The following is a 27638-nucleotide window of genomic DNA, read 5'->3' as shown; positions in this document are numbered from 1 at the left end:
TCCTTCCGAGTATTCACCTCCATGGATGCAACCCACAAAGGCACGCTTTACGGCGGGTCGGGCCCGGGCGGATCTCGCGCGCTGAGCCGTCTCGATGATGTTAGTGCAGACGTCCGGCCCAGGGCCCGATTCGCTGATCCGACCGATGAAGACATGAATCCCGCCGAAGGGGACCCGGTACCCGTACTCAATTGAACCGGCCTCGGGGCCCCAGCCTTCGTCGTCGATGTAGAGCTTGCCACGACGACTCTTGGTCATCCAGCCCACAACGTATCCTTTGAGCTCTTTGAAGTTTCCCTTCAAGAACTCAAATCCACCGTGCGCAGGCCCCACGGTGGGCGCCAACTGTCGTGAAATTGTCACGGCAGATGTCCTAGCAAAAGGACTTAGTCGTAGGGCCATCGCAACTAGGAAGCTTAAAGGGGTTAATCGGGACAAAGGACACGAGAGGTTTTATACTAGTTCGGCCCCTTACGATGAAGGTAAAAGCCTACGTCTAGTTGCTGGGGTTTCGATCACCAAGAGGCTAATCCGTCGGCTTGGTTATCGATCTCTTGTTTCTTGCCCTAAGCCGCTACCGGGTCGTCCCCTTATATACACGGGTTGACGCCTGGCGGCCTACAGAGTCCCAGTTGGTTAATAAAACGTGTCCGGCACGGTGACTTCTTTGTATGTCTTTCTTTACAAGTCTTTCCTTACAATGGCAGTTTACAATATTGGGCCTTAAGCCGCCTCTAGGCTTTAGGCCTTCTATAAGTCTTAATAAACTATCACCTTAAATGTTACTGGGCTTCTTTTGTAACCCGCCATTGGTGCTGACCCGGCCCCTCTGGGCGGGTCTTACCTGGTAGCTATATTCCCAACAGTTCCCCTCCTGTCGCCAAATCCTATTTGGCGCCTTAAGCGCCCGATTTAGTTCATTTTACAATCGGGCGCATACCCCCCTGCCTTCCTTCGCTACTAACGGGCCCGACCCACCCCCCTGTGGTTATATGTTTAACATAAGGCAAAAAAGAGCGCTAGAGGAGAATCAAACCTGGGACCTTTAACATCAAGTAACAATGCAATTACCACTGCGCCAGCTCTCCCATTGTAATCTTTTACATCTTTTTCCTGCCTTTCTTCTCCCATCTTTCCTTTTTCCCTTTTTCCAAAGTTTATTTTTCAAATTTGAGAATTTTTCTTTTTCTTCATGTTTTTTTCTGCAAAATGGATGAACATTTTTTTTTCAAATTCAATGACCTTTTTCCATTTTTGATGAACTTTTTTTAGAATTCGATGAACTTTTTTCAAATTTGATGAACTTTTTTTCAATTCTGGTGAACTTTTTTGAAATCCGATGAACTTTTTTCAAAACCGATGAACTTTTTTCAAAGTCGATGAACTTTTTTTCGAATTTGATGAACTTTTTTCAAATCCGATGAACTTTTTTTAGAATTCGATGAACTTTTTTCAAATCTGATGAACTTTTTTTCATTTCTGGTGAACTTTTTTGAAATTCGATGAACTTTTTTCAAAACCGATGAACTTTTTTCAATTTTTATGATTTTTTTTAAATTTGATGAACTTTTTTCAAAATCGATGAACTATTTTTCTAAAAACTGTAGTACATACTGTAGTAAACCGGTTGGGTTTTTCTAAGAAAATCAGTACCTAATGTAGCAGTTTTTGGCGAGAGAAAAAAAATGATCGAGCTAGGACTAGCGATCGAGCGGGAGCCAAAGAAGAGGTAGCGATGGTTTAATGGGCCGGCCCAGAAGGAGGCGCGCGCGGGCGCCACGATCGCTTGGTGGCGCTGAAGGCGCTGACGAGGAGGACTCCCTTCTGTCCACCCATTCCCCTCGCTGCTGTCGGTTGATGCGGCCGGGCTTAACCCGTGCGACCCATTCCCCTCGCTGCTGTCGGTTGATGCGGCCGGGCTTAACCCGTGCGACGGACGGCAGAGGTGAGGCTTCTCCTATCGGGGCGACGCGGGCGGATCTCTGCGCTTGGGTGGCGGGCCTGTCTTAGGCGGTGGAGGCTATCCAGGGGCCTCGTCTGGGTTCATGCTGGCCTATTCTCGTGCGGCCGCGCTCTGTGTAGTGTATGCAGTGGTGACTTGCTTTCGCGCGGGATGTGCGGCTCGTATCTTTCGCCGGCCGTGGTTGTGTCCATGGTCTGTGGTTGACGCGGCTGGCGTCTCACTGGTTGCAAACTTGCAATGCAGCGCCGAGGCGCGCGGCAGGCACAATGGTCTGACAGACCCAATCTGGGCCCGAGTGGGCTGCGGCTTCGCAGCAGAGAGGAGGTGGCCGCCTCTCGCCGGTGACCCGCTATGGCTGCGGGTCGTGCAGCGTTTGGCTGGGAGGAGTCCGACGGCGGCGGTGCGAGTAGCCTCTGGGAGGCCGGCCTCCTCGGTGCCTCGTAATTGTTTCAACGTGGGCAAATACTATATCAGACAAGAACAACATCTTTTTTGCACGCTTCAACACCCAGAGGCATTCCGTGACTGCACAAAGGCCTACATCATGTACACACAACACAACAATCACACTGTACATATCCCTTTGCACAGCCTTCCTGCATGTCACCGTCGAGGACAAGGTGCTCCTGCCGTTGCGGTTCAACCACAGCAAAGCAATGCTCCGCGGCGTTCGCCTCGCGGTGAGGATTTACGCGAGCCTTAGGGCCATTTCTTGCAGGAGGGCTCTCTTCTGCGACGTCGTGATCACTTGACTCGTCTCGGCATGTTCAAGCACGTCCGTGACGATCGCGGTGGCATGGCCAAGCGACGACTCGATTGCTCGCTTTAGCATGAAAGCCTGAACGACACGAGCACAGAGGCAGAGTTAGAAGAAGCAGAGCAGTTTTCAAATCATCATAGTCGCACTCTGGCAGTTTCCGGACCTGTCCATGATGGGATATCTTCAGCGTGCACGAGTGCTGGACCCAAGGTTCCCCGTCCACCTGAACCGGGAAAGGGGCAGAGAACCGTAGCTTGATCGATTGGCCCTGAGCGATCCTCCGCGCACGAGAAAGACCGACCTGATAAAACCAACTCTGTTGTTGTTTATCCATCCTCCAGCGTTTTGTTTATTCGTCGAAAATGTTACTGCTCGCTTACCTGAAGTGTCCCCAGGTGCCAGGTTCCACTGATGCTAACTACTTCAAGCATCTTGTCATGGATCGACTGTGGGTCAAAGTTGTCGAGATTCTCCTCCTCGTTCTGCCACAAGTCAACCCCTCCCATATAGCTTGGGATGTTTGCAATGAGGACGCCTTCTGAATCCTGAAACATCCACATGCATTAGCATGATAGATAGTGGTGGTGAGTATAATAGTCGCAAGATTCGTCTTGTTAAACCTCTGGTATATCGATCTCAGCTCCGTCAACCTCTAGCCTAACTTGCCAAGGTAGGTCTGCGAATGTCCTATCGATGATACTCTTTGCGCCTTCCCTTGCATACAGCACCTTGTTTAGGAACTGAAACACACAAGAGAAATGTTACTACATGCGTAACGAAAACGACCTTGTAAAATGAGAAGAGCTCAAGGCACACTGTTTGGTTTTGTTAAGATAATAGTACAGCAATATGTTTAGACACCGAAAGAGGACAATGTAAAGCGTTTTTCATGTATGAGACTGCTATTTGTGGTAGAGAAACTACCTGACTGTAGAACTTGTCTGGATTTTCCTCGCGGAGATTATGAATGTCAAGTGCAACCTTTGCATCGCAACCAATACCTGTCAACATGGAAAAATAAGTTCCTTGGATCAACTGCACAGATAAAAGTAAATATCCACGCAAAAAAGAGCGAGTAAATATCCACACCTACCTAGATAATTATTCATGTACTTCACCAAAAGCACGTTCTGTGCTTGCTTATCTTCTACTGTTACCTTCCATCTGTCTAGAATGGTGACTGCCGCATGCTCTATGTCATGCAGAACTGTGCAGAGGCCACCTTGCTTCTCAACAGAACCGAGACCGCCTCCCCATGATAAAACCCTTGAAAGATCATTGCCAGTGCCAGCTGGAAGAATTGCAACAGGCGGAGGTGATGCATAATTTTGTCTATCTATTGCATCGAGAACCCAACCAACAGTACCGTCGCCACCACACACAAGTATTCTGAAATGTGGTACCTTTCGGAACAACAATAATCCTGCCTCTGGCCCTTGTGATGAACTCAACTCAAACACCTAAATAAAATAAATAAATACATCACATTAGTCACAAAGGAAATGGCAACGATCTGAGCAAAAGTTCTAAGGTGGGTTGTGTGATTAATATATGGCATCACAAATGTCCACAATGGAGTGACCTTTCAATTGGTAAGCATAAATTCAGAACTGGTAAATAAAGGAAAACAGCAGATCGATGACAATGTTCACTAATAAATAACTATGCCATAAGTACAGATCTAGTGTGAGAAGTGTCATGACCTGCACCGGGTTCAAAAGGAAATGTAGCCGGTGCTTGAGAGAATCTCCACGCTGAGCTCCACTTCTCTTGTTGATAAATACTAGAAGAGGTCTGGCATCAGCAGGCAGGTCAGTCAACACATACTTGAGTTTGGCTCCTCCTGTGTCATCATTATGGAGTCTTCTCGGTTCTGATACGACCTCTTTACAATCGCTCTCGCTACTATCATGTTCATTCTCAGCATGTCTCTGAACACTGCCAACATTTGTTTTTAATTCCTTGGCCCTCTGGTTAGAATATGGTGCGGTATCGCTTGATGAATCATCGTTGCTCTCACCAGCCATAGAGTCAGAAGACAATCTTTTATCATATTTCTGCCTTTTACCTCGGTTCCTAAGATGTCCCCGCACGGTGGACGCAAGCTCATTTGCACCTTGAGTTATAGAACTTAAAATCCCACCAGGCTTGTTCTTGGCCCCAACGTGAAGTGGGGAAAGAATTAGGCGTCTGAATGGACCGAGGTCGCAAACATCGCCTGTCTCGGTAGACATGCTTGAGTGGCAATCAACGTGCACCAGCCGTTGGCACCACATGCAGCAGTATATTGGACCTCCAAGAAAAGACCCATTGCATGGCTCCTCACAGTAGCTACAATACTGAGCTTCTTCAGGCTGGTCAGCTATATCGGTCCACAGCACGGTCCATTGATGGACTACATGCTTCCAACCCAGCAACGAGACACATTTGCAGTCCCTCTGAGAGTATGAAGAGCAGATCGTGTGCGCAGCGGCACCACAAACATCACAGCGGTGAACCATGTTCTCTGATGTTATCACTGTCCCAAGGGGCTGAGCAGGTGTAATAGATTCTAGGCACACACAGCACCTCAGTCCTTTTGCACGAAGTAGAGATTCTGCAGACCATATATGTTCAGCAGTAGGGACCTTTTGATTTCTCTCGAAGTTTCTCCTTTTTGACCGGGCGATCACTTTCATCCAGCTTACACTGATCTTTCGCCTCCACAACGAGAAGAGGTACAAAAACATCAAAAGACTGAGTATACCAACAGTGAGGTATGCAGCAATGGGGATCCAGAATTCTGATGGTTTAGGAGATTCACTGTATAAACTGAACATAAACATGTTTAATTGATCCTTCAACCAGTCCATCCTTGACGTTGATGACCCAACTGAGTTAGAATCTTGAGCCGAGGATAGACATCATGACAAGAAACTACATCCTTTTAACAATGACAACATCCTTGATTTGAGCGAAATGGTCAATCATTTAACCTTGCAAATACTTAATAAACTCCCAAAGTATGATCTGCAATAAGAGCAGAATTAATCAACACACGGCAGAAAGATAATGCTAGAACCGGTCGATGCTTGTATTTTAGAACCATTAACATGTACAAATATCATGAAAGCAAAGTATGTGTAGACTCACAGGTTATTAGCCACACTACGAAATATGCTGGTGGGCAGAATACAAATTTATGAATGCAAACCTCTTCCTTGCAAAATATCTCAATAAGCTCATAGATGGTATACTAAAAGAATGCTTTAGAGTAAGACATGGCCGCATGCATCATTCTGATGCAGAGGCCGGGGGATAACCTCCTTTTCGAAAAAAGTAAGACTAAGAGAACAATTTAACCATGGACATTACGATATTTACAAATGCACGTCAATTGCAAGTGAAGCACATCGCAAGACATGTCTATGTCAAGGGATCACGAAAACATTCTTAGAAATAACATGAAACTTACCAAAATTGTGGAAAACACAAGTTGGTTATTTTGGTGTAACGTGTTTCGTGCTAACTGTTATTCTATGTTTAATCAGTATTGGAAGTGCCGAGTGTGGAGTACAGATTGAAACTAAAAGTTCCAAAAAATGACCAAATCACCTTGTATCAGTGTAACATGATTATTTCCTAGTTCCACTCTTTAACTAATTGTTAGTACAACGTTTTTATATTTATCTAAATAACTAACGTCTTTCTTTTCTTTGCAGAAATTGAGGAGAAAATTGGAAACCGCTGATTTTGGGCAGCAAGTAACACTTGTTGAGACCTTTAGTGTCATTTTCAGCTAACTGAATCGACTTACTGATTAACTGATACTTTTCCAATAAACAAAGAACTGTGCTAAATTAAGAGTAATACGATCAAGCATGCCCTACACAAAAATGGAAAAATGTTCAGCTTATTTTTCTGAACAGGATAACTCCAAACGCTCGTGTTTGGTCTTGGGTACAGGAAAGCTCTGTTCTTATTTTTGCATGAACTGGAGTCTGAAGGGAAGAAAGGAAATCGGGTGGGTTCGAACTTGTGATTAGAGGGAGCGGGGGAAAGCCTAAACTCTGATAAAATAGGTCCGCCGAAATAAAGTTAGGACGCCAATTCTGCACGAGATTTCCGCAAGAACTTGAAAGAGAAAAGGGAATCGATACCAAAGCCCATATCAACTTACGCCATGAATCAGGCGAGAAGCTCCGACCCACCTTGCCCTCGAGCCGCCGCCGCCGCCGCCGACGTACGAAACTCAATACTTCACGACGTCTCCGCTCCGGACTCCATGGCGTGTTTCCTTCTCTCTCTCTCTCTCTCTGAAATCTGGCGTGTTTCCTTCTTTTCTTCTCTCCGCCAACTCGAGGAGACCAGCGAAGAGGAATAGAAAAGCGAAGAGAATCGGCAGAGGGAAATGAGGCGGGTGCCGACACGTGTCGCTCCAGAAGGCCACGTATGCCGGACACGGCAACTCCATCGCGCGGGTCCTGTTCCCCTGTGCGCCCCAGCGCGCGATCAATAGGCATGTCGGCAGCCGATTTTTTTTATATTAAGACCGGGTCTCTTTTCCCATCTGGTGAGGTGAGACCTCAATGCGAGGAGAACACATAACTTTTTTGTAGAACACGCAAAAGCGTGCATATCATGCATTAAAGAGGAAGAGTGAGAGAGAGAAGAGGCTCTTCACGAGTGGCTTACATGTGAATTACACAAAGACACTCAATCCATTTAGATTTTACACGGAAAATCAGCTACTCCATGCCGTCTGATGTCTACTACACAACCTTTTTCTTGTAGACGTTGTTGAGCCTCCAAGTGCAGAGGTTTGTAGGGCAGTAGCAAATTTCTCTTAAATGGATGACCTAAGATTTATCAATCCGTGGGAGACGTAGGATGAAGATGATCTCTTTCAAACAACACTACAACCAAATAACAAAGAGTCTCTTGTGTCTCCAACACACACAAAACAATGGTAAATTGTATAGGTGCACTAGTTTGGCGAAAAGATGATAATACAAGTGCAATATAGATGGTAGATAAATGTTTTTGTAATCTGAAAATATAAAAACAGTAAGGTAACTAATGATAAAAGTGAGTGAAAACGGTATTTCAATGCTAGGAAACAAGGTCTAGGGTTTATATTTTCACTAGTGCAAATTCTCTCAACACTAATAACATAATTGGATCATATAGTAATTCTTCAACATGCAACAAAGAGTCACTCCAAAGTCACTAATAGTGGAGAACAAACAAAAAGATTATTATAGGGTACGAAACCACCTCAAAGTTATCCTTTCTGATCGATCTATTCAAAAGTCCATAGTAAAATAACACGAAGCTATTCTTTCCGTTCAATCTATCCTAGAGTTCGTACTAGAATAACACATTAAGACACAAATCAACCAAAACCCTAATGTCAACTAGATACTTCAATGTCACCTCAAGTATCCGTGGGTATGATTATGTGATATGCATCACACAATCTCAGATTCATCTATTCAACCAACACAAAGAACTTCAAAGAGTGCCCCCAAAGTTTCTACCGAAGAGTCAAGACGAAAACGTGTGACAACTCCCATGCGTAAGTTCACAAGGTCATGAAACTCGCAAGTTGATCACCAAAACATACATCAAGTGGATCACATGAATATCCCATTGTCACCACAGATAAGCACATGCAAGACATACATCAAGTGTTCTCAAATCCTTAAAGACTCATTTCGATAAGATAACTTCAAAGGGAAAACTCAATCCATTACAAGAGAGTAGAGGGGGAGAAACATCATAAGATCCAACTATAATAGCAAAGCTCGTGATACATCAAGATCGTGCCATATCGAGAACATGAGAGAGAGAGATCAAACACATAGCTACTGGTACATACCCTCAGCCCCGAGGGTGAACTACTCCCTCCTCTTCATGGAGAGCGTCGGGATAATGAAGATGGCCACCATAGAGAGATTCCCCCCTCCGGCATGGTGCCGGAACGGGTCTAGATTGGGTTTCGGTGGCTAGAGAGGCTTTGCGGCGGCGGAACTACTGATCTAGTTTATTTTCTGAAGGTTTCAGTATTTATAGGAATTTTTGGCGTCGGGAACAAGTCAGGGGGGTCCCCGAGTCGTCCACGAGATAGAGCGGCGCGCCCGGGGGGTAGGGCCCGCCCCCACCCTCGTGGACGGCCCGGGACTCTTCTGGCCCAACTCTTTTACTCCGGGGGCTTCTTTTGATCCATAAAAAATCATCAAAAATTGGCACGTCAATTGGACTCCGTTTGGTATTCTTTTTCTGTGAAACTCAAAAATAAGAAAAAAACAGAAACTGGCACTAGGCTCTAGGTTAATAGGTTAGTCCTAAAAATCATATAAAATAGTATATAAATGCATATAAAATATCCTAGATGGATAATATAATACCATGGAACAATCAAAAATTATAGATACGTTGGAGACGTATCAGCATCCCCAAGCTTAATTCCTGCTCGTCCTCGAGTAGGTAAATGATAAAAAACAGCATTTTTGATGTGGAATGCTACCTAACATAATTTTTAATATAATTTTCTTTATTGTGGCATGAATGTTCAGATCCGAAAGATTCAAGACAAAAATTTAATATTGACATAAAAGTAATAATACTTCAAGCATACTAACCAAGCAATTATGTCTTCTCAAAATAACATAGTCAAAGAAAGCTCATCTCTACAAAATCATATAGTTTGGCTATGCATCATTTTTGTCACACAAAATGCTCCCATCATGCACAACCCCGATGACAAGCCAAGCAAATTGTTTCATACTTAGCCTTTTCAAACTCTTTCAACTTTCACGCAATATATGAGTGCGAGCCATGGACATAGCACTATGGGTGGAATAGAATATGACGATGGAGATTGTGGAGAAGACAAAAAGGAAGGAAGATAGTCTCACATCAACTAGGCATATCAATGGGCTATGGAGATGCCCATGGATAGATATCAATGTGAGTGAGTAGGGATTGTCATGCAACGGATGCACCAGAGTTATAAGTGTATGAAAGCTCAACAAAAAAACTAAATGGGTGTGCATCCAACTTAGTTGCTCACGAAGACCTAGGGCAATTTGAAGAAGCCCATCATTTGAATATACAAGCCAAGTTCTATAATGAAAAATTCCCACTAGTATATGAAAGTGACAACATAAGAGACTCTCTATCATGAAGATCATGGTGCTACTTTGAAGTACAAGTGTGGAAAAAAGATGGTAACATTGCCCCTTCTCTCTTTTTTTATTTGGTCCTTTTTCTCTTTTTTATAGCCTCTTTTTTATTTGGATTTCTTTGGCCTCTTTTATATTTTTTTATTTTTCGTCCGGAATCTCATCCCGACTTGTGGGGAAATCATAGTCTCCATCATCCTTTCCTCACATGGGACAATGCTCTAATAATGAAAATCATCACACTTTTATTTACTTACAACTCAAGAGTTACAACTCGATACTTAGAACAAAATACGACTCTATGTGAATGCCTCCGGCGGTGTACCAGGATGTGCAATCACTACAAAAAAGACACATCCGTGACATTTTGGACCGAGCGAAAACAATTTATGTCATATTTATGACACTTCTATGACGATAATTGTGACAAAACCCGGTATCATCATATATGTGGTGGGCTCCTACTTCTATGACAAAAAATCATGATAGAAAATGGGCTTTTCGTCCTGGGCGGGTCGGATATGCAGCTGCATGACATTCTTTGGGCCGTCCATGACGGAAAAAACCGCGGTAGAAGCGAGGGCGAGGAAAATATCGGGGTGTTCCCGATTACGGTGGGTGGTCGGGGCCGAGCGATGCGCGTTTCTCTCATACACGCACGCACGTGGGTGCGAGGCATTGGGCTCTAACTGAACCCGAGCGAGGCGTTCGCCTACTGAACCCGAGCGATTGCACTGCAGGCTACGCGTTACTGAACCAGAGCGATCGATCGATGGCTGTTAACTGAACCCGATCGAGCGATTCCTTCGCTACTGCTGCTAACTGAAGCCGATCGATACTGCCTCTGGATGAACAGTGAGCATTGCTGGGGGGTTTGGATGAACAGTTCCCGGTGGGGGTGGATGAACATGACCCCGTGGTGTTGCCTCTGGATGAATAGGACCCCGATCGATCGAGCCGGTTGGGGCTGGATGAACAGGACCCCATGGAGGGCTGGATGAACAGGACCACCCCGTGGAGGGTTGGATGAACAGTAGAAGGTGGAGGGTTGGATGAATAGTAGCCCGTGGAGGGGTGGTTGAACAGGAGCCCATGGAGAGGGTTGGTTGAACAGTAGCCGATGGAGGCTGGATGAACAGGAGCCCGTGTATGAACAGTCGCAGGTGGAGGCTGGAGGAGGTCGACGGTGGATGAATAGTAGCCCATGGATGCTGGGGGGGGGGGTCGACGGTGGAGATGAACAGTATCCCGTGGAGTCCCATTTTGCGGTACGCCACACCCCTCCCGATTAACAGGACTCCCGTTTCGACCATAGCGCTCCAACACAAGTCCGTTTCCTCCGTTTTATGGTACGCCACACCTCTCCGATCAACATGACCCCGTTTCGACCTTAGGAGGTCCGTTTCCTCTGTTTTGCAGTACGCTAGACCCCTCCCGATGAACAGAATCCCGTTTGGAACATGGCCGGTCGAACACAAGGCCGTTTCCTCCGTTCTGCGGCACGTCAGGTCTTGTTTCCATCGGCTGTTCCGTCCAAGCCGGTTGGCTTCCACGTGTTCTGTTGCCTCTTGATGAACACGACGCGTTCCATTGCCTCCCCATGAACATGATGACGATGTTGTTGTTTTTTTTGCGGGCAACGACGACGCTGTTTATCCATTCCGACCAAGTCATGCACACGAGCCCTGGCCGTACGTATGCGCGAGTAGGCGTTCGAGACCCCGCCTGTATGTACGTACGTGGCCGTATTTTCTTTCTTACACATTGGTCGCTGTACGTACGTGTACATGCTATGCGCGCGCCTCTACTACGACACGTGCACGCCTCTACATCGACCAGTATGTACGTACACGTTCGCGACCAGATTGACAACGGTACATACGCTTCGACCAGGTGGGTCTCGACTGTCAGGCACTTCCTTGCGTGCAAAGATGTAGCTGGTGGCTCCCAGCAGTCAGGGGGGCGAATCGTTTTTTTTTGCCCGGACGCACTTCCTTGCGTGCGAAGATGTCGCTGGTAGGTCCCAGCAGTCAGGGGAAACATTTTTTCGTGAAATACGGTTGCCCGTCTGGTGGGTCCCTGCTGTCAGGTGGAGGAATCATTATTTTCCGCGTAATAAGGAGACACTTCCTTGCTGCGGCCATGGACCCAGCTGTCAGCCTCTCCACGTACAGTCCACGTCCGATGGAAGCCGTTCCTTGACCACTTTGACCACACCGTGCCGAGAGCACCAGGTCGGTGGACGAAGCGAGGCCTAGGAAGGGGACGACGCGAAGCCGGGGAAGACGCGGCAGTGGATGCCCACGCATAGTGGAGTATGAGTGTTCACTGGTTTGCTGCGGTGTGAGGCTGCCGTCGCCGTAGAATAATAGGGGGTGCTGGTCAGTAGAGGGATGGCCTGGCCAGCGGTGAGAGTAGTACGGAGCGGTGAGGCCTCCACGACATCGCAGCCGGCCACGTGAGGCAGGAGCACAAGGCATGACCGACACTGGTTTGGGCGGCTGGAGCAAGAAGACCAGAGGTTGAAGAAGCACTACGGCCGTTGGATGGACATCGTACGGTCACTGGAGCTAGAATCGTTCATATTGACTAAGTTGATAAAGCCCTCCGTCCCCGTCAACTTAGTTAGCCCACAAGTCAGCCTCCCACTATTATGGGTCCCAGCTAGCAGGGGGTATTCATTTTTTTTGTGTAATAATAAGGTACTTTCTTGCATGTGAAGATATAGCTGGTGGGTCCGACCTGTCAGCGGTGGGAACGTTTTTTTCGCGAAATATAGAAGTCCTTCCGGTGGGTCCCAGCTGTTAGGTGAAGGAATCATTATTTTACGCGTAATAAGGAGGCATTTCCTTGCGTGCGGTCGTGGACCCAGCTGTCAGCCTCTCCACGCATAGTCTACTTCCGATGGTGTCGTTCGTTGACCACGTTGACCACTCCGCACCGAGAGCATCCAAGGTGGTGGACGACGGCGAGGCCCCGGACAGCAAGGAGCCGGAGATGAGAAGACACGGGAGTAGAGTCGCAGGCGGAGAGGTGTACGAGGATTAACTGGTTCTGGTGCGGTGTGGTTAGGCAATCGGTGGAGAAGAATAGGAGGTGTGGAGGGGTGGAGGGATGGCCTGTCCAATGGTGGAGTAGTGCTTCACAGCGAAGCGTGCTAAGCAGAGCTGCTAGCAGTGGGAGGCGGGAGCAGGTGGTCCCAGCGACGCTGGAGGAAGAAGACAAGAGATTAAAGATGGATACCGGTCGTTGGATGTAAATCCAATGGCTAACAATGTCAGAATCATCTGTTGACTAAGTTGACAACGACTTGTATTGGCTTCGATCTATTAGCCCATATTTTAGCCTCCAAAAATGTGACACGTACCCAACCCATTTTTTCAGAATTTACAGTCTTTTTTTTGTGGGATAGAATTTACAGTTAATTTGATCTCTCTTTTTAATTATAGTCCATTAGCTGGGCGGGGTGAACAAACAATGTAGCGTCCATGCAGGCTATTTATGTTTTCCTTAAAAAATTACATGCCATTTGCACTTTCTCGAAATACACGTTTTTGCTGGGCTGATTCTAATTATAATGTTGGGGTGGGCGCAGCAATGTTATCAAAAAATAAACAAGGGCTGAGCATTTTGTTATATATATATAAATAATAAATAATTTATTATTTCATTGGTCATTAAATCTTACCAAGCTTTTGTACACAATCATTAGAATTTTTATGGCCAAAAAAATCCAGGATTTTATTGTTAAGAAATTAGTTTAATAAGTTAATAAGATGTGGGATATTGTTTTCTTACATATGTAAGTATCTGTTAAATATATGATGACAATAACAATAATATATAATAACAATATAAAAAAATTCAAATATATATAATATAGTAAGAAGGGAAACATAAGTTGGACCAGGCGTTCCTATTCTTATATAGAAAAATAGGACAGACCAATGCATTTTCTTAAAAAAATTAGGCTGCCGATGTTTTAGGAAAAATAAAACCCCGGATGGGAGGTCCATAGGCCTGTCCATAGGCCGGTCGATACATGACAGACCTCAAGGAAATACAAACAGGTCTATGAACCTCCCATCTGAGGTCGTGGGCTGCGCATGTTAAAAAAGAAAGCCTAGACGCGGCAGCCCAAAACCCAGCTGATACTTGCTGCCCCAGTGATAATAAATGATACCTGCCAGCTCCTCAGCTTTGTTGTGAATTTATCTCCTATAGTAACTACGTTGAAGCACCTAAAAATGTAACTATGTTGACAAACCCGTGAGCCCCAACGTCAGTATAGCATTAGGAGAAAGTATTTTTTCGATGAGGCACTTGCTTGCGTACGCCCATAGACCTGGTGGGTCCCAACTGTCCGCCTCTCCACGTACAGTCCTCTTCAGATTCTTCTCGTTTTTTCAGCATGTTCACAACGGCAGACAGCAGCGTCGCGGTAAGCGCACAAAGGCGCAGGAGGAGATCCGACCACCTGAGGAAGTGCCTTATTAGTAACAAAACAACTGAATTAGCCTAGTGGCCGAGTGACACTACCCGACAGCTATTCTGCCCTGGTTCGATTCCACCCGTGCAGAGAAAATATCTCCACAATTTTTGCCTCTGCCTTTATTGACATGTGGGTCCCAATTGTCATCTACGCACACCACGTCCAACACTTGGCAAAACTTTGTCCCTCGTTTTCTCTGTTTTTCGCACACTCGACATTAGGTGGGCATTTTAAAAATAGCATATCTTTTTGACTGTGCATCATATGAAGATGTGCTATGCATGAATATTGATCAGCATGATGTTAACTGGCTGGTAGTTCCGGTTTCGACCATGAATAAAACTTCCAACATGATGTTAACACTGTTTGAAAAGGCCGTGTTAACATAAGTGCTCTGCCTATGAAAGTTGCAGTTTCTTATCTGAAACTAAACTTGGAGTTTCTTATCTGAAACTGAAACTTGTAGTTTCTTCTTCAAGAATCACATTGTCTGCACTTTTATACTCCTATGAAACTACATTTTTTTAAGTGCTAAAAATAGATCTCTAGAATTCATAAAATACTTCATATGCTCAACACTACAAATCTGAAATTCAAAAGACATTCATATATGAAAGTACTCTCAAAATACACAACACAATTCACAACCTGCAAATACTAACAACCCTAAGCTCATCCTGATAATTCACAATCTGCTCAACTATTGGGCTGGGGGGGGGGGCAGTCTCTCCTATTCCTCGGCGGCAGACAGCCACCCCGTGAGACAATGTGAACGGCGAGGGAGAGGATGGCGGGGAAGCGTCATCGGGCCAACTGTTTTTCTCCTCTTGCAGTTGGGTTCGGTCGACGAAGACTCCACCAGCTTGCTCTGGCACGATACCCTCACAAACGGCACCCTGTTGATGCTCGATCCTTCAATCTCTGGTGGATTCTCCATCTAGGATCAATACTCCCACCACCGCCCCCTCATGATCGGATTTGGTGAATCTGTTTGCTCCATGGCCTAGAGGAGCAGCTCTATGTACTCCCGCGCGACTCCCTCTGGGAGTATCGCTGCCTTTTCGCTCTGTTGCAGATATTTGGCCATGGATGTCGCCGCTAGTTGGTCCTTGTTGTCAAATCAAGACTGTATCTCCAACATCCTAGCTAGCTTCACAGGGTCGCCGTCTGCGATCCTCACGTATCGGTTGTACTCCTCCATCGATCTACTTCTCCACAACACCTTCACTCGGCAGCAGTGGTTTTTGAATGGAAGAGGAGAGGAGCAACGCTGGTTTTGGATTAGAACAGGAGAGGAGCGACGCTGGTTTTGGATTGGAACAGGAGAGGAGGGGCGGTGGTTTTGAAATGGTAGGGGAGAGGAGCGATGCTGGATTTAGATTGGAACAGGAGAGGAGCGACAGTGGTTTAAGAGGAGAAGAGCGGAAGAGCGGCGCTGGTCTTGGAAGTATTTTTTGTTTTGCGTATTTTGGGTCAAAGTTTGACCACGTACTGTATTTGACAAGAAAAATGTGAATGCATGTCACCAAAAATTGTATCGTTTGGTTCGTATCTGAATGTACTTTCAAATTATATTATTTTTGCAATGTATAACATATATTTTATTTGCGAAAATCATGGTCAATTATGAACCAGAATAAAAGGGAGACTAGTTAATGTGGGTCGCTTTCTTAATTGAAGGGTAAATTGATTTTGATTTTGATCCAGTCACAACGCGCCGGCCCTCTCGTCCAATCCTAAATCGCTGCCACACGCTCCTCTCCCTCTTCTCCATTGCAAAACCACCTCCTCTCCTCTCCATCATCTCCATTCAAAAACCACCGTCTCGCCTCTCCCTCTTCTCCATTGCAAAACCACCTCCTCTCCTCTCCATCATCTCCATTCCAAAACCACCGTGTCGCCTCTCCCTCTTCTCCATTGCAAAACCACCTCCTCTCCTCTCCATCATTTCCATTCCAAAACCACCGTCTCGCCTCTCCCTCTTCTCTATTGCAAGACCACCGCCTCTCCTCCCATCTTCCAAAGCTAGCACCGGACCACTCAAAAGGACATTTATGGAGAGGATGCAATAGCGAATCAGGCAGATTGCCGGCGGCGACCGGGCAAAGTTAGCCAGGTTGAAGGAGATCCTTACCTGGTTTGACAATGAGTGGGAGATTTCGAGGATGGTGAGGGCCATGTGGCAATGTATGCGAAAGAGCGAGACGACGGCGATGAGGGCGGCGATGTACATGTACTCCTCGGCGGTAGTCACGCCGTAGTCCTTCGAGTTCATTGAGTATCTCCTCTGGGCGATGGAGCAGACAGATTCGCCCGAGGCGAAAGTCAGGCGGAGGTGGTGGGCGTACAGGTCGAAGGTCGAGCACCCAGAGGATAACGAATCGATCGAGTACAGTGTGCCGTTCGTGATGGTGCAGAGCCAGCCGGAGCCACATGAGTATTCGTTCTCCCACCACAAGAGGAGGCCGGATGGCGCGACGTCGCTTCCCCGCCGTTCTCCACGGTTCCCTCGACGCTCGCCTCGTTTCAACTGTGGCGGTAGGGTTTAAGGTAAGATTCACACTAACCTAATCTTCCACCCACTCATGCTTACAATCAGTGTGACAGCTAATGAAAATTATGCTTACAATCAGTCTCCGAATGCTACGCCAATCACCCTTAAATAGATCTGGACCTTTGGGTAAAAGTTGTGACACTGTGTACAAATAAAGAAAAATAGATTGGTGCTTCTTTCAGAAAAGAGTACTCCCTAGAAAACTGCCAATATAAGCTACTAGTATTTGGTTAGAGCATTTGCTGCCGAGAAAGATCCGTCCACAGAGAGCACCACACATCCCACTGGTGGTGGTGGATGCCAATGCATGCATGGAGCATGGTTGGTGTCGGTAATTTTTACTTGGCACACCTCGCACTTTGCATATATGCCGGTTCCATCTGTACATTTGTGCAGTTCCACCAAAATGCAGCTGAATAACCCTGTTTGCACAGATAATGAAAAAGCGTGATTACATTATAGTGGCACTAGTTGATGAAACACGCAAAATAAATAGAAAAAACATTGCGATAGTATCATAGTATGCCATGCTGCGAGGGAGAGATGGGCCCTGCGACGCCTCATACGGTACGCCACGCCTCATACTGGAAATCGTCCCAAGTCTCCCCGATACACCTTCTATCAGTGATGAACATCAGTGTACAGCGGTAGTACAAGGAGGGGCCTTGAGACATTCAAATCTCTATTTTTGTGTAGATCAACTAAAATTAAGCACCCCGGTTTGCAGAAACGCTTAAACATTAACAATGGGACTAGTTGATGAAACATACATTAACAAAGAGAAGCACTTTCTTTATCTACATTGGAAATGAAATGATAGAGAGGACACTCGCTCTATTTTAACTGTATTACTACTTCATTTTATCAGTGACACTAGGGTCGAGCAGGTGGCAAATGAGGTGTACCGTGTGTCGCAAGGATGAAGGTCGGGGGTGCTTAGACTAGGATGCTGAAGCTAGCTCTTTCAGTCCCTATATTCCTCCTGATGTTTCTGTGGTAGCATTTGTGTTGTAATTCAAACTTGGTCGAGCTGGTGCTGCGTCTCCCTACCTGCCTAGCTTATGTGGCAAACTTGTCTCCTGCTAGTACTCAGTCTGTTCTAGTAGTAGTTGCATAACTGCCTGTTTACACTGAGATGTTGTCGGATAATGGTTCTCTATGGTTGGGTTTCTTTAATGAAATCGGAGGGAACCCCCTCTTTCGATATATATTAAAAAACAGTGGCACTAGCGGTGCCAAAACATTGCCTCAAATTAATAGTGCCACTAGATTAAGGTGCAAAATAATAACATTACTACTTTATCATGGCAGTGCCAAAAAAGTAGCACAAGAGCAGGATCAACATGCAGGATCTTTGGCAAACGGTCATACCAAAAAGGAACATACCTCGTGATGGGAACCATATCTGCAATCAACGCCATCATAGAAGGGATGAAACCAGTCAGCAACATGGATGATTCAATTCATGGAACCTTTTGGTGCAGTTCGCCTAAAATGAAGTAATGTCCCATGAGCTAGCAGCTTCTTCTTTTTTTTAAAGAAAAGGGCTCCAGCCCCGGTTCCATTTCCATCAGAAAACGAAACCCACAGAGCTTCTTCTTCATTAGTTGCAATAAAATTGAGCAACATCAAGGTTGGTCGTGAAGCTCCTGGAATGTTCAACTATAATTTGGATATCATTTGTGCAGCTCAACTAAGATCAAGCGTGAAATGTATATCTCGGTTTGCACAAAAAAGGTGGAAAGGAGGCTGACTAACAAGTGATGAAACATGCATAAAATGAAAAAAGCATGTTCCTTATCTGAATAGCAATGGTACAAGGACAGTAGCAATTTCTAGCAGCATTGCTAGATATTAGTGTGGGCATTAGGATTAACTATGACAACCGTTAAATACGACATTACTTTAATGGTGTCATTGCTTCATTTTACCAGCAACATTACATTAACAGCTGCTACAGAGTCGGTATTTGGGCACGGGAGAGTAGGCGGACCAGGACAGTTGCATCTCTAATGAAAAGAAGCAACTTATCTTAATGGGAAATTTAGCAGGACATGAAAAAAAGTGCCATTGATTCATATTACTGGAGGCATTACATTGAAAACAACATTGGTTTAACGTGTCCTTACTTTTAACAGTGCGACTACTACATTTTACCAGTGGCATTACATAAGAGCGGCTCGGGGCAACAAACATCAGAAGAGGATATCTGGGTTGGTCCCATTTTTGTTCGGTATATAACCACCTTATACTGTGTGAGGCTAGCAAATCTAGTGCTAGACTTACTCTGTTGACTTGTTCCCAAGTCCCCACTTTCTTTCCTTTTTCAACCAATAGATCGGGTTTATATTGAGTTTGTACTGCGTTTCCTTTATTTCCCTATTAGACCTAGATACCAGTTGGATAGCCAGTCTCAGCTACTTTTTGCCCCCATTATTTCCTCTTTCGACCAAGTCCTAGATTCAGGTAACAAATCTTCCCCCACCCCACCCCATTTCTTCCTTGTTTGAACCAAGTAGTACTAGATTCGAGTGCATGAACTAGTTTTACCTCTTAATAGTAAAAATTAGGTGGTTTTCGGATAGCCGATCGATCCTATCTACGAGGGGGCCTGAGAAATAGTAAAAGATACAAATGCAGCGACGTCAGGAGCTTGGGAAGTAGAGCAAGGCCAGTTTCGAAGGAAGTTATACCTGAGGGTCGCCGGGATGTCGCTAGGTGGGCGACGGGAGGCCGGATCTGCCCACACTACGGCAGCGAGGAAGAAGGGGTGGGAGGCCCTCCCTCGCCAGAGATTCTTGGGAGAGAATGACAAAGCACGCTGATCGGGACGCGCCGACAGTGGGTAAGAGCCGTCGCCGAGGACGACCGCGTGAACGTTGCACCTTCTCACCTTCCCCGGCAGAAAGGATCCGGCTGGATCTGTGACCAGTGCTGAGTAGAGAGAGAGAGAGTGGCCCCCGCTGTCGTGTTTAGATCTGGAGAGGACGAGATAGTGTGAAGAGAGCAACACTAGCAAGCAAGCGCGGAGGCTCCTGCCTATATAGTGGAGTACTAGTTTTCTTTTGTCTACTGGCCGGAGCCGGCTTGACCTCAGCAATGACTGTCGAGAAGTCTTCATGGACGTGCCCCGGAGGCACAGCTGTCGTCATTTTGATCTGAAGCACCGGATTATAACATATAACACGAAAAATGCCACATGACAAGAAATCATAACCTCACTGCCCAAAGCAGACAAGATGAATCCCGACGGACAAACTAGACGAGGATCAAAGCTCAAATTAAAGATAAACTCGTAGAAAAGGGGTCCGTCGATAGATGTCCCAATTAACATAGCCGGCTTGACCTAGATGGCAGCCGAGTAGTCTTTGTGCATGTGCCCCCAATGACTAGCCCAACTCAGTTGTCGCTGTTTAACCCTCGCAGTGATCCGAAGCACATGACACCTAATTTTGCGAGATGACAAGAAACCTTTTTTAGATTTCTCACCAGAACTACAGCCCTGTACAACACAGCCTACCCGATATGTAGACGATAGGCAATCCAGGCATGTCTGCTGGAGTCTGGTCACATGCATGGATGAACTGATCTTCCGTGTCTTGCAGGGATCGTCCAGGTACCAACGTATGTACTCCTACAACACTTCTCTAGTAGTACTATCGCTTGTCTCTCTCTTCTATTAACTCACCCAACTTGCAGGGCCGGGGAGTGTGCCTATGGTCGGTTCTCAATTGCGGTCCCACATGTGTGTGCAAACGCAATATGACGCGCGTTCCATTCGGAGAGTGGCGTGCCAGACCTACCGACCGTCTAGGGTATGACGCGAACGCGACGGGCGTGCTGTATACTCCGTACATGTGTACCGCCGTTTTCTTGAGTCTTTGCTCCATGGCGCAATCCATGGATACAAAATTAGTATACTGTACTATTTAAAAGTCGAGGGCTGGGATTTTCCCGCACGGTAGGCGGGGCAGTTCCGCCTAGTCGGTGCGACAAAGACGCGAGAAGACGAGGGAGTAGACTACTGCAAACGTAGGGCTGTGTGATTTGACAGTGAGTTATTGCTGGATAGGTGGGGCCCGATGATTTGACTTACCATTATCATTTTAACTGTGGCGCTACGACCGGCGTGAGTCTCCCGATTCCTGACCACCTCCATACAGGTGCCTCTCCCGATGCTCCACCATGTAGAGGCTGGCTCTTGCTTGAGAGCCACTCCTCCACTTTTTGCTTGCCTCTTTCCCCCACATATGCAAAAATGCCATGTAAAGCGGGCTTATAGCCCACTATTGTACTTGATCCTACAGGTGCTAAGCCTGCCACATAGGCATAAAGTCTGATGTGGCAAGTTAATTAAGAAGAGAGAGACTAGTTTGGTGACCCTAGGAAGAAACAGTGATAATCGCATGTACCTAGATGACGCAAACTTAGCAACAAAAAACTAAGCACCTATGCATTGGGGACTTGAGTTGCTAAGCCATTTAATGCCCATAGCACCTCATCTAAGCACCATTTCATTGGAAGAGGTCATTCCTTGGCAAATGCAATAAATACTACGAAGAAAGAGATAGAGAGAAGTAAACAAAAAAAATACTCTTATAGCCAACCTTATAGCTAACCTTGTTGTATGAGTGACTAAGTGATGACTATGTATAACATGCCAACATCAGATAGCCTAACGCACCATGTTAAATCTCCAAGGGCGCGACAGCGCGAGCGAGGCGGCGGTCGTGGTAGGCGCGACCATGATACAGGCTGCTGGCAGACCTTGGATCTGAGATCGAACGGTCGCATGCTAAGTTGCTGAAAATTTGCAAAATAACCCTCCAGGATAGGATATTCACCCATAGGTCTAGAATCACGCCATGCAACCGTTCGATCTCAGATCCAAGGGCTCTCGGAAGCCCGTATCATGGGAGAATGGAAAGCTTCGTATCACCTATTATTTTCCCGACGCTTGACATGACATCGAAAGCCATTTAATTGGGCGTCGAGTAGACATGACATCTAATTGGGCCCCCATAGTACTGTGCATGAATCCATTTATCCACCAGGCAAGCCACTACCCTGCCATTCGCATGCGCCCCCACTCGACATTTTTACAATCGATAAACCGCTCCTAGTCGTCCCGTCCTTTCACATTACGGCAGTTCCACTAATCCTAACCCTCCTCCCAAATCCATGGCATCCCAAATCTCCATGATCGGCGGTGAGTACAAGGTTAGAACCATCACCGGCGATGAGTTCGACGTCATCTACACCCGTTCTTTCGCAACGGTGAAAGAATGCCTTGCTCGCTTCAAACGCATGTTCAAAAACTCAAATGATGAGTGGGTCACTGGGCTAGATGTTGAGTACACCACAGTCCTGGAAAGCGAGAAGAATCTAAAGGAGGCAGAGAAGAAGAAGGCCGCCGTGATCCAGGTTTGCGTGCATGACTTATGCTTGGTCTACCACATATGCCATGCCGACGTTGAGTGCGAGGAATTTAAGAAGTTCCTCAAGGGCGACTGAGTCAAATTCGTTACTGTAGACTTTAGGAACGACAAGGAAATCCTGGGTCGGATAGGCCTCGTTGTAGGCGACCCCTTCGACCTCCAGAAGGAAGGGCTGGTGCCCTCCCTTGATCAACCTTCAATGCAGACCCTGGCAAGAGCCATGGTTCATCCTTCGTACGGTGAACTGAAGAAACCTCCGCACAAGTTTCATCGTGCATGGCAGTGGACTGTACTAGATATAGACCACATCTACTACGCTGCAATGGATGTCTACCTTTGTTTCAATATCTACAAGGGCTGGATGAAGAGCAAGAGCCAAGTGTGCGGTTCAAGCAAAGAAGTATCACCCAAGAGGAAGAGGGACAAGGACGAAGTCGAGGACGTGGATGAGGACTCCGAGTATGGTGACAGTGTCGTTGATCATGGTGGTTCTAATGCAGTGTCTACCAGATTAGTTGCTTAGTTTAATTTCTGGTGTGCTTAGTTTTATTTGAGGGGTGTGTTGTGCTGAGCCCCCAGCAGAAGTATGTTATGTTTCTTCTCGTTATATTTCGTACATTTCATCTTTTAGTTGGTATACTACTACCACTCATTTCTTCACATTATATACGTACAATATATATGGCCAACATCATATAGCCATCAGTTTAGTTGTCAAAGAATTTCAGGGTGCTTAGTTTTGTCAAAGTATTCCAGGGTGCTTAGTTTTATTTGAGGGGTGTGTTGTGCTGGACACCATTAACTTATCATTGTGAGAATCGGCTTATTTTTGTCATGTAACATGGTCAACAGGTTTGAAGTGAAAATAACAATGTCTAATGGCATTTCTGAGCAAACATCTAACTTAATGATGGCATTTTTTAGATATCTAATTGCATTTTGAGCAGGCATCTCATGGATCGATGGCATTTTTTGAGTAGTTGTAACTTCTAATGGCAAAACTGAGTAGTGATACACAACTAGTGGCATAAATAATAAGAACCCAAGAATTAAATAGATATGCTAATTTCTTTATTTCTTTATACCTTTGTGTGCGAAACAATATACACTGCCTCCCCCAGATTTTCTTTACAGAGGCAACATAGAACTATATGAGTGCCCTGTTAAATTTTGGAATTATTCCAGATTCGTTTGGCCTTTTTTATACATTAATTAAGTTTCTGGTCATTTAATGTGCATAATTCAAATTTGAACTACAAGCACATGCTCTCGTGCACCAAAGTTTATTGAAAAATCACATGTGTGTCCTCGGGTGAATTTCTAGGTCCCATGCAAGAAATGGGAATGAAATTCAAACATCTGGACATCGTGGTTCGACCGAGAACATTGAGAAGCTTGGTTTTAAAATTCTTGTAAATCCAAAACACGCCTGGAAATCATGAAACTTGGCATGGTGTCATGTCATGGTACTACGATGCTGTGGTAAATTTTTTTGTAGAATAGGAATAAGTTTTGGTATAAGTTTCTTGCAAACCGGAGCTTCTCTCAAGAAGGCTCGTGGTTCTGAGATGGAACATGTCACCTTTGTGTGCATAATTCAAATTTTAAATACAAGCACATGCTCCAGTGCACCAAAGCTGGTTGAAAAATCACATGTGTGTCCTCGGGTAAATTTGTAGGTCCCATGCAAGAAATGGAAATGAAATTCAAACATCTGGGTGTCATGGCTCGGCTGGAAACATTTAGAAACTTGGTTTTTTAATTCCTGTAAATCCGAAACACGCATGAAAATCATGAAACTTGGCTTGGTGTCATCACATGGCACCAACATGCTGTGGTAATTTTGCTGTTTGATTTGCGAAGGCGCACACATTAACAATCAACAAAGTCATTTTGGAACAAGTGCTGTCACGTTACAATCGGAGACACAAGTATTATTGAAATAGTGGGCGTTCTATTTACCATGTACGTGCTGCCATGCGTCCCCTTCTTTTATTAGCTAGGAGGCGCCGTGCAGGGTAGCTATTTGAGTACGGGAGGCGTGCGATCAGACCCCTGCGCGTGCTTATCGGGAGGAGAGCCCTTTGACCTCCATCTGCCGTCCACCTCTCTCCCAAGATCTCCATTAATGGCGCCCGAGCCTCTGTTTAATGGCGTGGCAATGTCTCACTCGATTGAGATTTAAGAGAGAAAAAAGAAAATCTGAAAAGAAAATTTTGCACGGATCTTGATGTAAGATCCGACGGACCTATATAGCATCTACTGCGACTTATAGCAAGACTGATGAATATATATAAGGACGACGAGAGTGGATAATAACTGTCTTACATAATTAGGAAGATAATTTAAAAGACCACATGCGGCTACGCCCGAAATACACAAGGGCAAAAGAAGAAGGAAGACGCATACAACGATCTGGCTCGCTAATCTCTACTTTCTTTATGCACTGCAGGTCGCGGAGACTAGTTCTCGTGGCGGGTGATGATCTCTTTCATCAGTTTCATGTCCTTAATATACTGCTTGGCGGCATCCATGGATTCCTCCACCAGCCTGTTGCACTCGATGCGGAGCATGGCATTCTCGTCCATAAGTTTCTTGATGATGACGCCCGTCCTCTACAACAAGGCAGCGGTCTCCTCCTCCTGCTTCGCCCTTCCGGAAATCTTCGCCCTCAGCAGGTCGAGCTCGCCCCGGAGCTTCACATTGCCCTCCCCTAGTTGCCGGATGACGCCGGTAGCCTTGTCCTGCAACCTCGCCCAGCCGGTGATCTGATCCATCTAGCTATGGACCATTGCATGCATGCGCCTGTAAGAGTCCTCGCCTGCCCGCGAGAAATTTTCCCAGGCCGCCGCGGCGCGGCGGGACCTACGTGCTGCTTCGGCGGCGCGGTGGGACATCTCTGCTGCTTCCGCGACGTGGCCGGACCAGTCTGCTACATCGACGGTGCGGCGGGACCTTTGTGCTGCTACTGCTGCGCGGCTGGACATGTCGGCTGCTTTTGCGGCGAGGCGGGACATCTCTCGTGCTTCCTCTTCCATGCTCACCTCTCCCTGGTGGAAATCTCTCGACCTAGAACTCACGCTGGCCCTGGCTTGATTGACTTGATTGTTTTTTGTGGATGAGTAGTCGATGAGGAATGTGCAGTCATCTTAGCATAGTAGTATTTATAACCGAGTACTACTAATATGCTCCTAAGTGGGAAACTGTTTAGGTTGTGATCGGTGTGAACATGTTTGCAATTAAATATAGCGTGGTAGTAGTAGTAATTTGGAATGTGACGAGACGCGCTCAAAATTTATTGACGGTTCTAGTTTCAAAGTGCGGCACTATTCCCGGATGGCATAATGTCGGCACGTTTTCTCGGCCGTGGTGTAGCATATGCCATGGTACTAGTTCTTTTTCTACTGCTGTGTACGTGCAAAAACTAGCACCGTCAGATACATAACTTACGCTTGGCATTCGACAAGAATAGCCTCGTGGCGAGCTTTAGACTAGTCTTTTTTTCAGACGCATAACACCTATCTCTCGGGACTTCTCGCACGCACCATCACTGCTCCCTAGGTCGATGCCACCCACATACACTTGTACTCTGAGAAGAGGTGCACCCACACACTCGTCCTCTCTCACACACGCATTTGTAGCTACGAATTGTAGTGTTATCAACCATCCGATTGGCTCTATCATAGGTTTCACGTTGCTCCTTGGCTTTGAGATTGAGAATTTTAAAACGCGGAGGCTAATATGGAGGCGCGAGGTTTTGGTTAATGTGCGGGCCGCACACGGCACCAACACGACACGAGCTTCGTCTGCTTGGTGCGCATGCAGTCGGGTGAGTTGTCCAAGTATAGACACAACCAGGCCCTCGTTTGTATCCATGCCTCGACTTTGGTTGGTCATAGTGGAGAGTAACATACACTAGTTACTAGTCTATGTTACTAGTACCTTCATAGTGGGTAGTGTCATATAGTATATGCATAATTTGGCGATGAGCGCTCTCTATATGTACCACCTTTTTTCTTTAATTTCATCTTGTTAGTTTGGCTCCATGGCGCAATCCATCGATACTACTACTGTACAAATGTATACATTTTTTAAAAGGCTAGAGGGCGGGGCAGTCTAGCTTGGTCCTTTTCACGAGAGGTGAGGGCCTTTATGATTTGACGGCTCATTACTGCTGGAAGGCGGGCCCTTGTGATTTGACTGCTCGTATAAATCTGCCGACGACCTGAGGAGGAGCAAAGAACCGTGTGGTATACTCAAGTTTTCCACTGGAGTAGTACTACGACGGAGGAGCACGAAACACGGTAGCCCAGTGCCATATGGCGATAAAAAATGATCTAATTTGCTAGTCATCTGATTGTTAGCATTGCTCTATTCATACCTTAGAGAGAACATGACACATGCAGTGAAACACCCGAAGCAAAAGAAGAAACACAGGAGCAAAAGAAGGAAGATTATCACCCAAAATGATCTAATTTGCCGCATAGTCGTAACTGCTTCTTCATCTCCTCCACGACCTCCATCTCCTTGCGCGTCTCCTCTGCCATCTTCTTCATTCTGTCCATGACGCGGGATTTCTCGACGCGAGCCTTCATCATCTGTTCCACGGCCGCATTAGTACCTTGACAGCAGCCGGGTGTTCAATGCGGAGCTTCGCCAACTCCTCCTTCTGTTCCATGACGAGGGCCTGCATCATCTTCATCAAGGAACTACTACTCTCATGCAGCTTCTTCCATCCGGCGTTCTTCTCCTTCAGCAGGTCGAGCTCGTGGCAGAGCTTCGCCTTGTCCTCCTGAGGTTGCAGGATTTCGCTGGTCGCCTTCTTCTCCGAGGCAATGCTCTTCTTCAGCAGTATCACCAAGCCGGCGGTCAACTCCCCCTGCTTATTGTAACACCCCAAGACCAAGACCTCCATTATTGTTGTGTTATGTCCATGCTTCCCTGCTTGTGATGTTTGTTTTATTTTATTTTGCATCATGATCATCATTGTTGTTGCATGTTTGTTGAGTGCCTTGTCATATTTTACTTCTTGCATCATGTTCATCGTTTATTATATTGCATTATGCCATCCTTGTTTGTTTTGCCATGCCTATCTCTTGTCATATTGCTTTTGGTCATTCATGTTGTTGCCATGAGCATCATATGCATTACACTCATCCTTATGTTACATGTTACTTTCATGTTGTGTGTGCATCAGCCCTTGCTATCCCTCTCTCAAGCCATGCCCATGTATCATCATCTCTCCCTTCCTTCTCCCTTCATGTT

The 27638-nt window shown here is 46.0% G+C and overlaps 1 protein-coding gene across 2 annotated transcripts; it reads right to left on the bottom strand.

The window, feature by feature from the left end:
* Positions 1-2431: 2431 nt before the first annotated feature.
* Positions 2432-7112, bottom strand: LOC125515016 (diacylglycerol kinase 1-like). Of its 2 annotated transcripts, none has more exons than XM_048680428.1 (8): positions 6883-7112; positions 4427-5732; positions 3817-4183; positions 3648-3724; positions 3344-3463; positions 3104-3268; positions 2887-3024; positions 2432-2801 (listed from the first exon to the last, which is right to left on the bottom strand). In XM_048680428.1, exons 2-8 carry the CDS (start codon positions 5573-5575, stop codon positions 2652-2654), a joined length of 2166 nt encoding a protein of 721 aa, XP_048536385.1. In that variant the 5' UTR covers positions 5576-5732; positions 6883-7112; the 3' UTR covers positions 2432-2651. The 2 variants fall into 2 exon arrangements, with proteins under 2 accessions (XP_048536385.1, XP_048536391.1); XM_048680434.1 differs by having other exon boundaries at positions 6914-7112.
* Between the last annotated feature and the right edge of the window lie 20526 nt (positions 7113-27638).

This window comes from Triticum urartu, chromosome 1 (assembly GCF_003073215.2).
Source record: "Triticum urartu cultivar G1812 chromosome 1, Tu2.1, whole genome shotgun sequence".
Taxonomy (NCBI): domain Eukaryota; kingdom Viridiplantae; phylum Streptophyta; class Magnoliopsida; order Poales; family Poaceae; genus Triticum; species Triticum urartu.
This window is presented reverse-complemented; position numbering and strand designations above follow the sequence as displayed.

Bases quoted from the DNA above. Each gene is read 5' to 3' on its own strand.
- LOC125515016 (XM_048680428.1), bottom strand. From the start codon at position 5,575: ATGGACTGGTTGAAGGATCAATTAAACATGTTTATGTTCAGTTTATAC. The intron at 3,725-3,816 runs GTAGGTGTGGAT...CCATGTTGACAG, and splicing joins GTACATGAATAATTATCTAG to GTATTGGTTGCGATGCAAAG. The intron at 3,269-3,343 runs GTTTAACAAGAC...TGGATGTTTCAG, and splicing joins CTGAGATCGATATACCAGAG to GATTCAGAAGGCGTCCTCAT.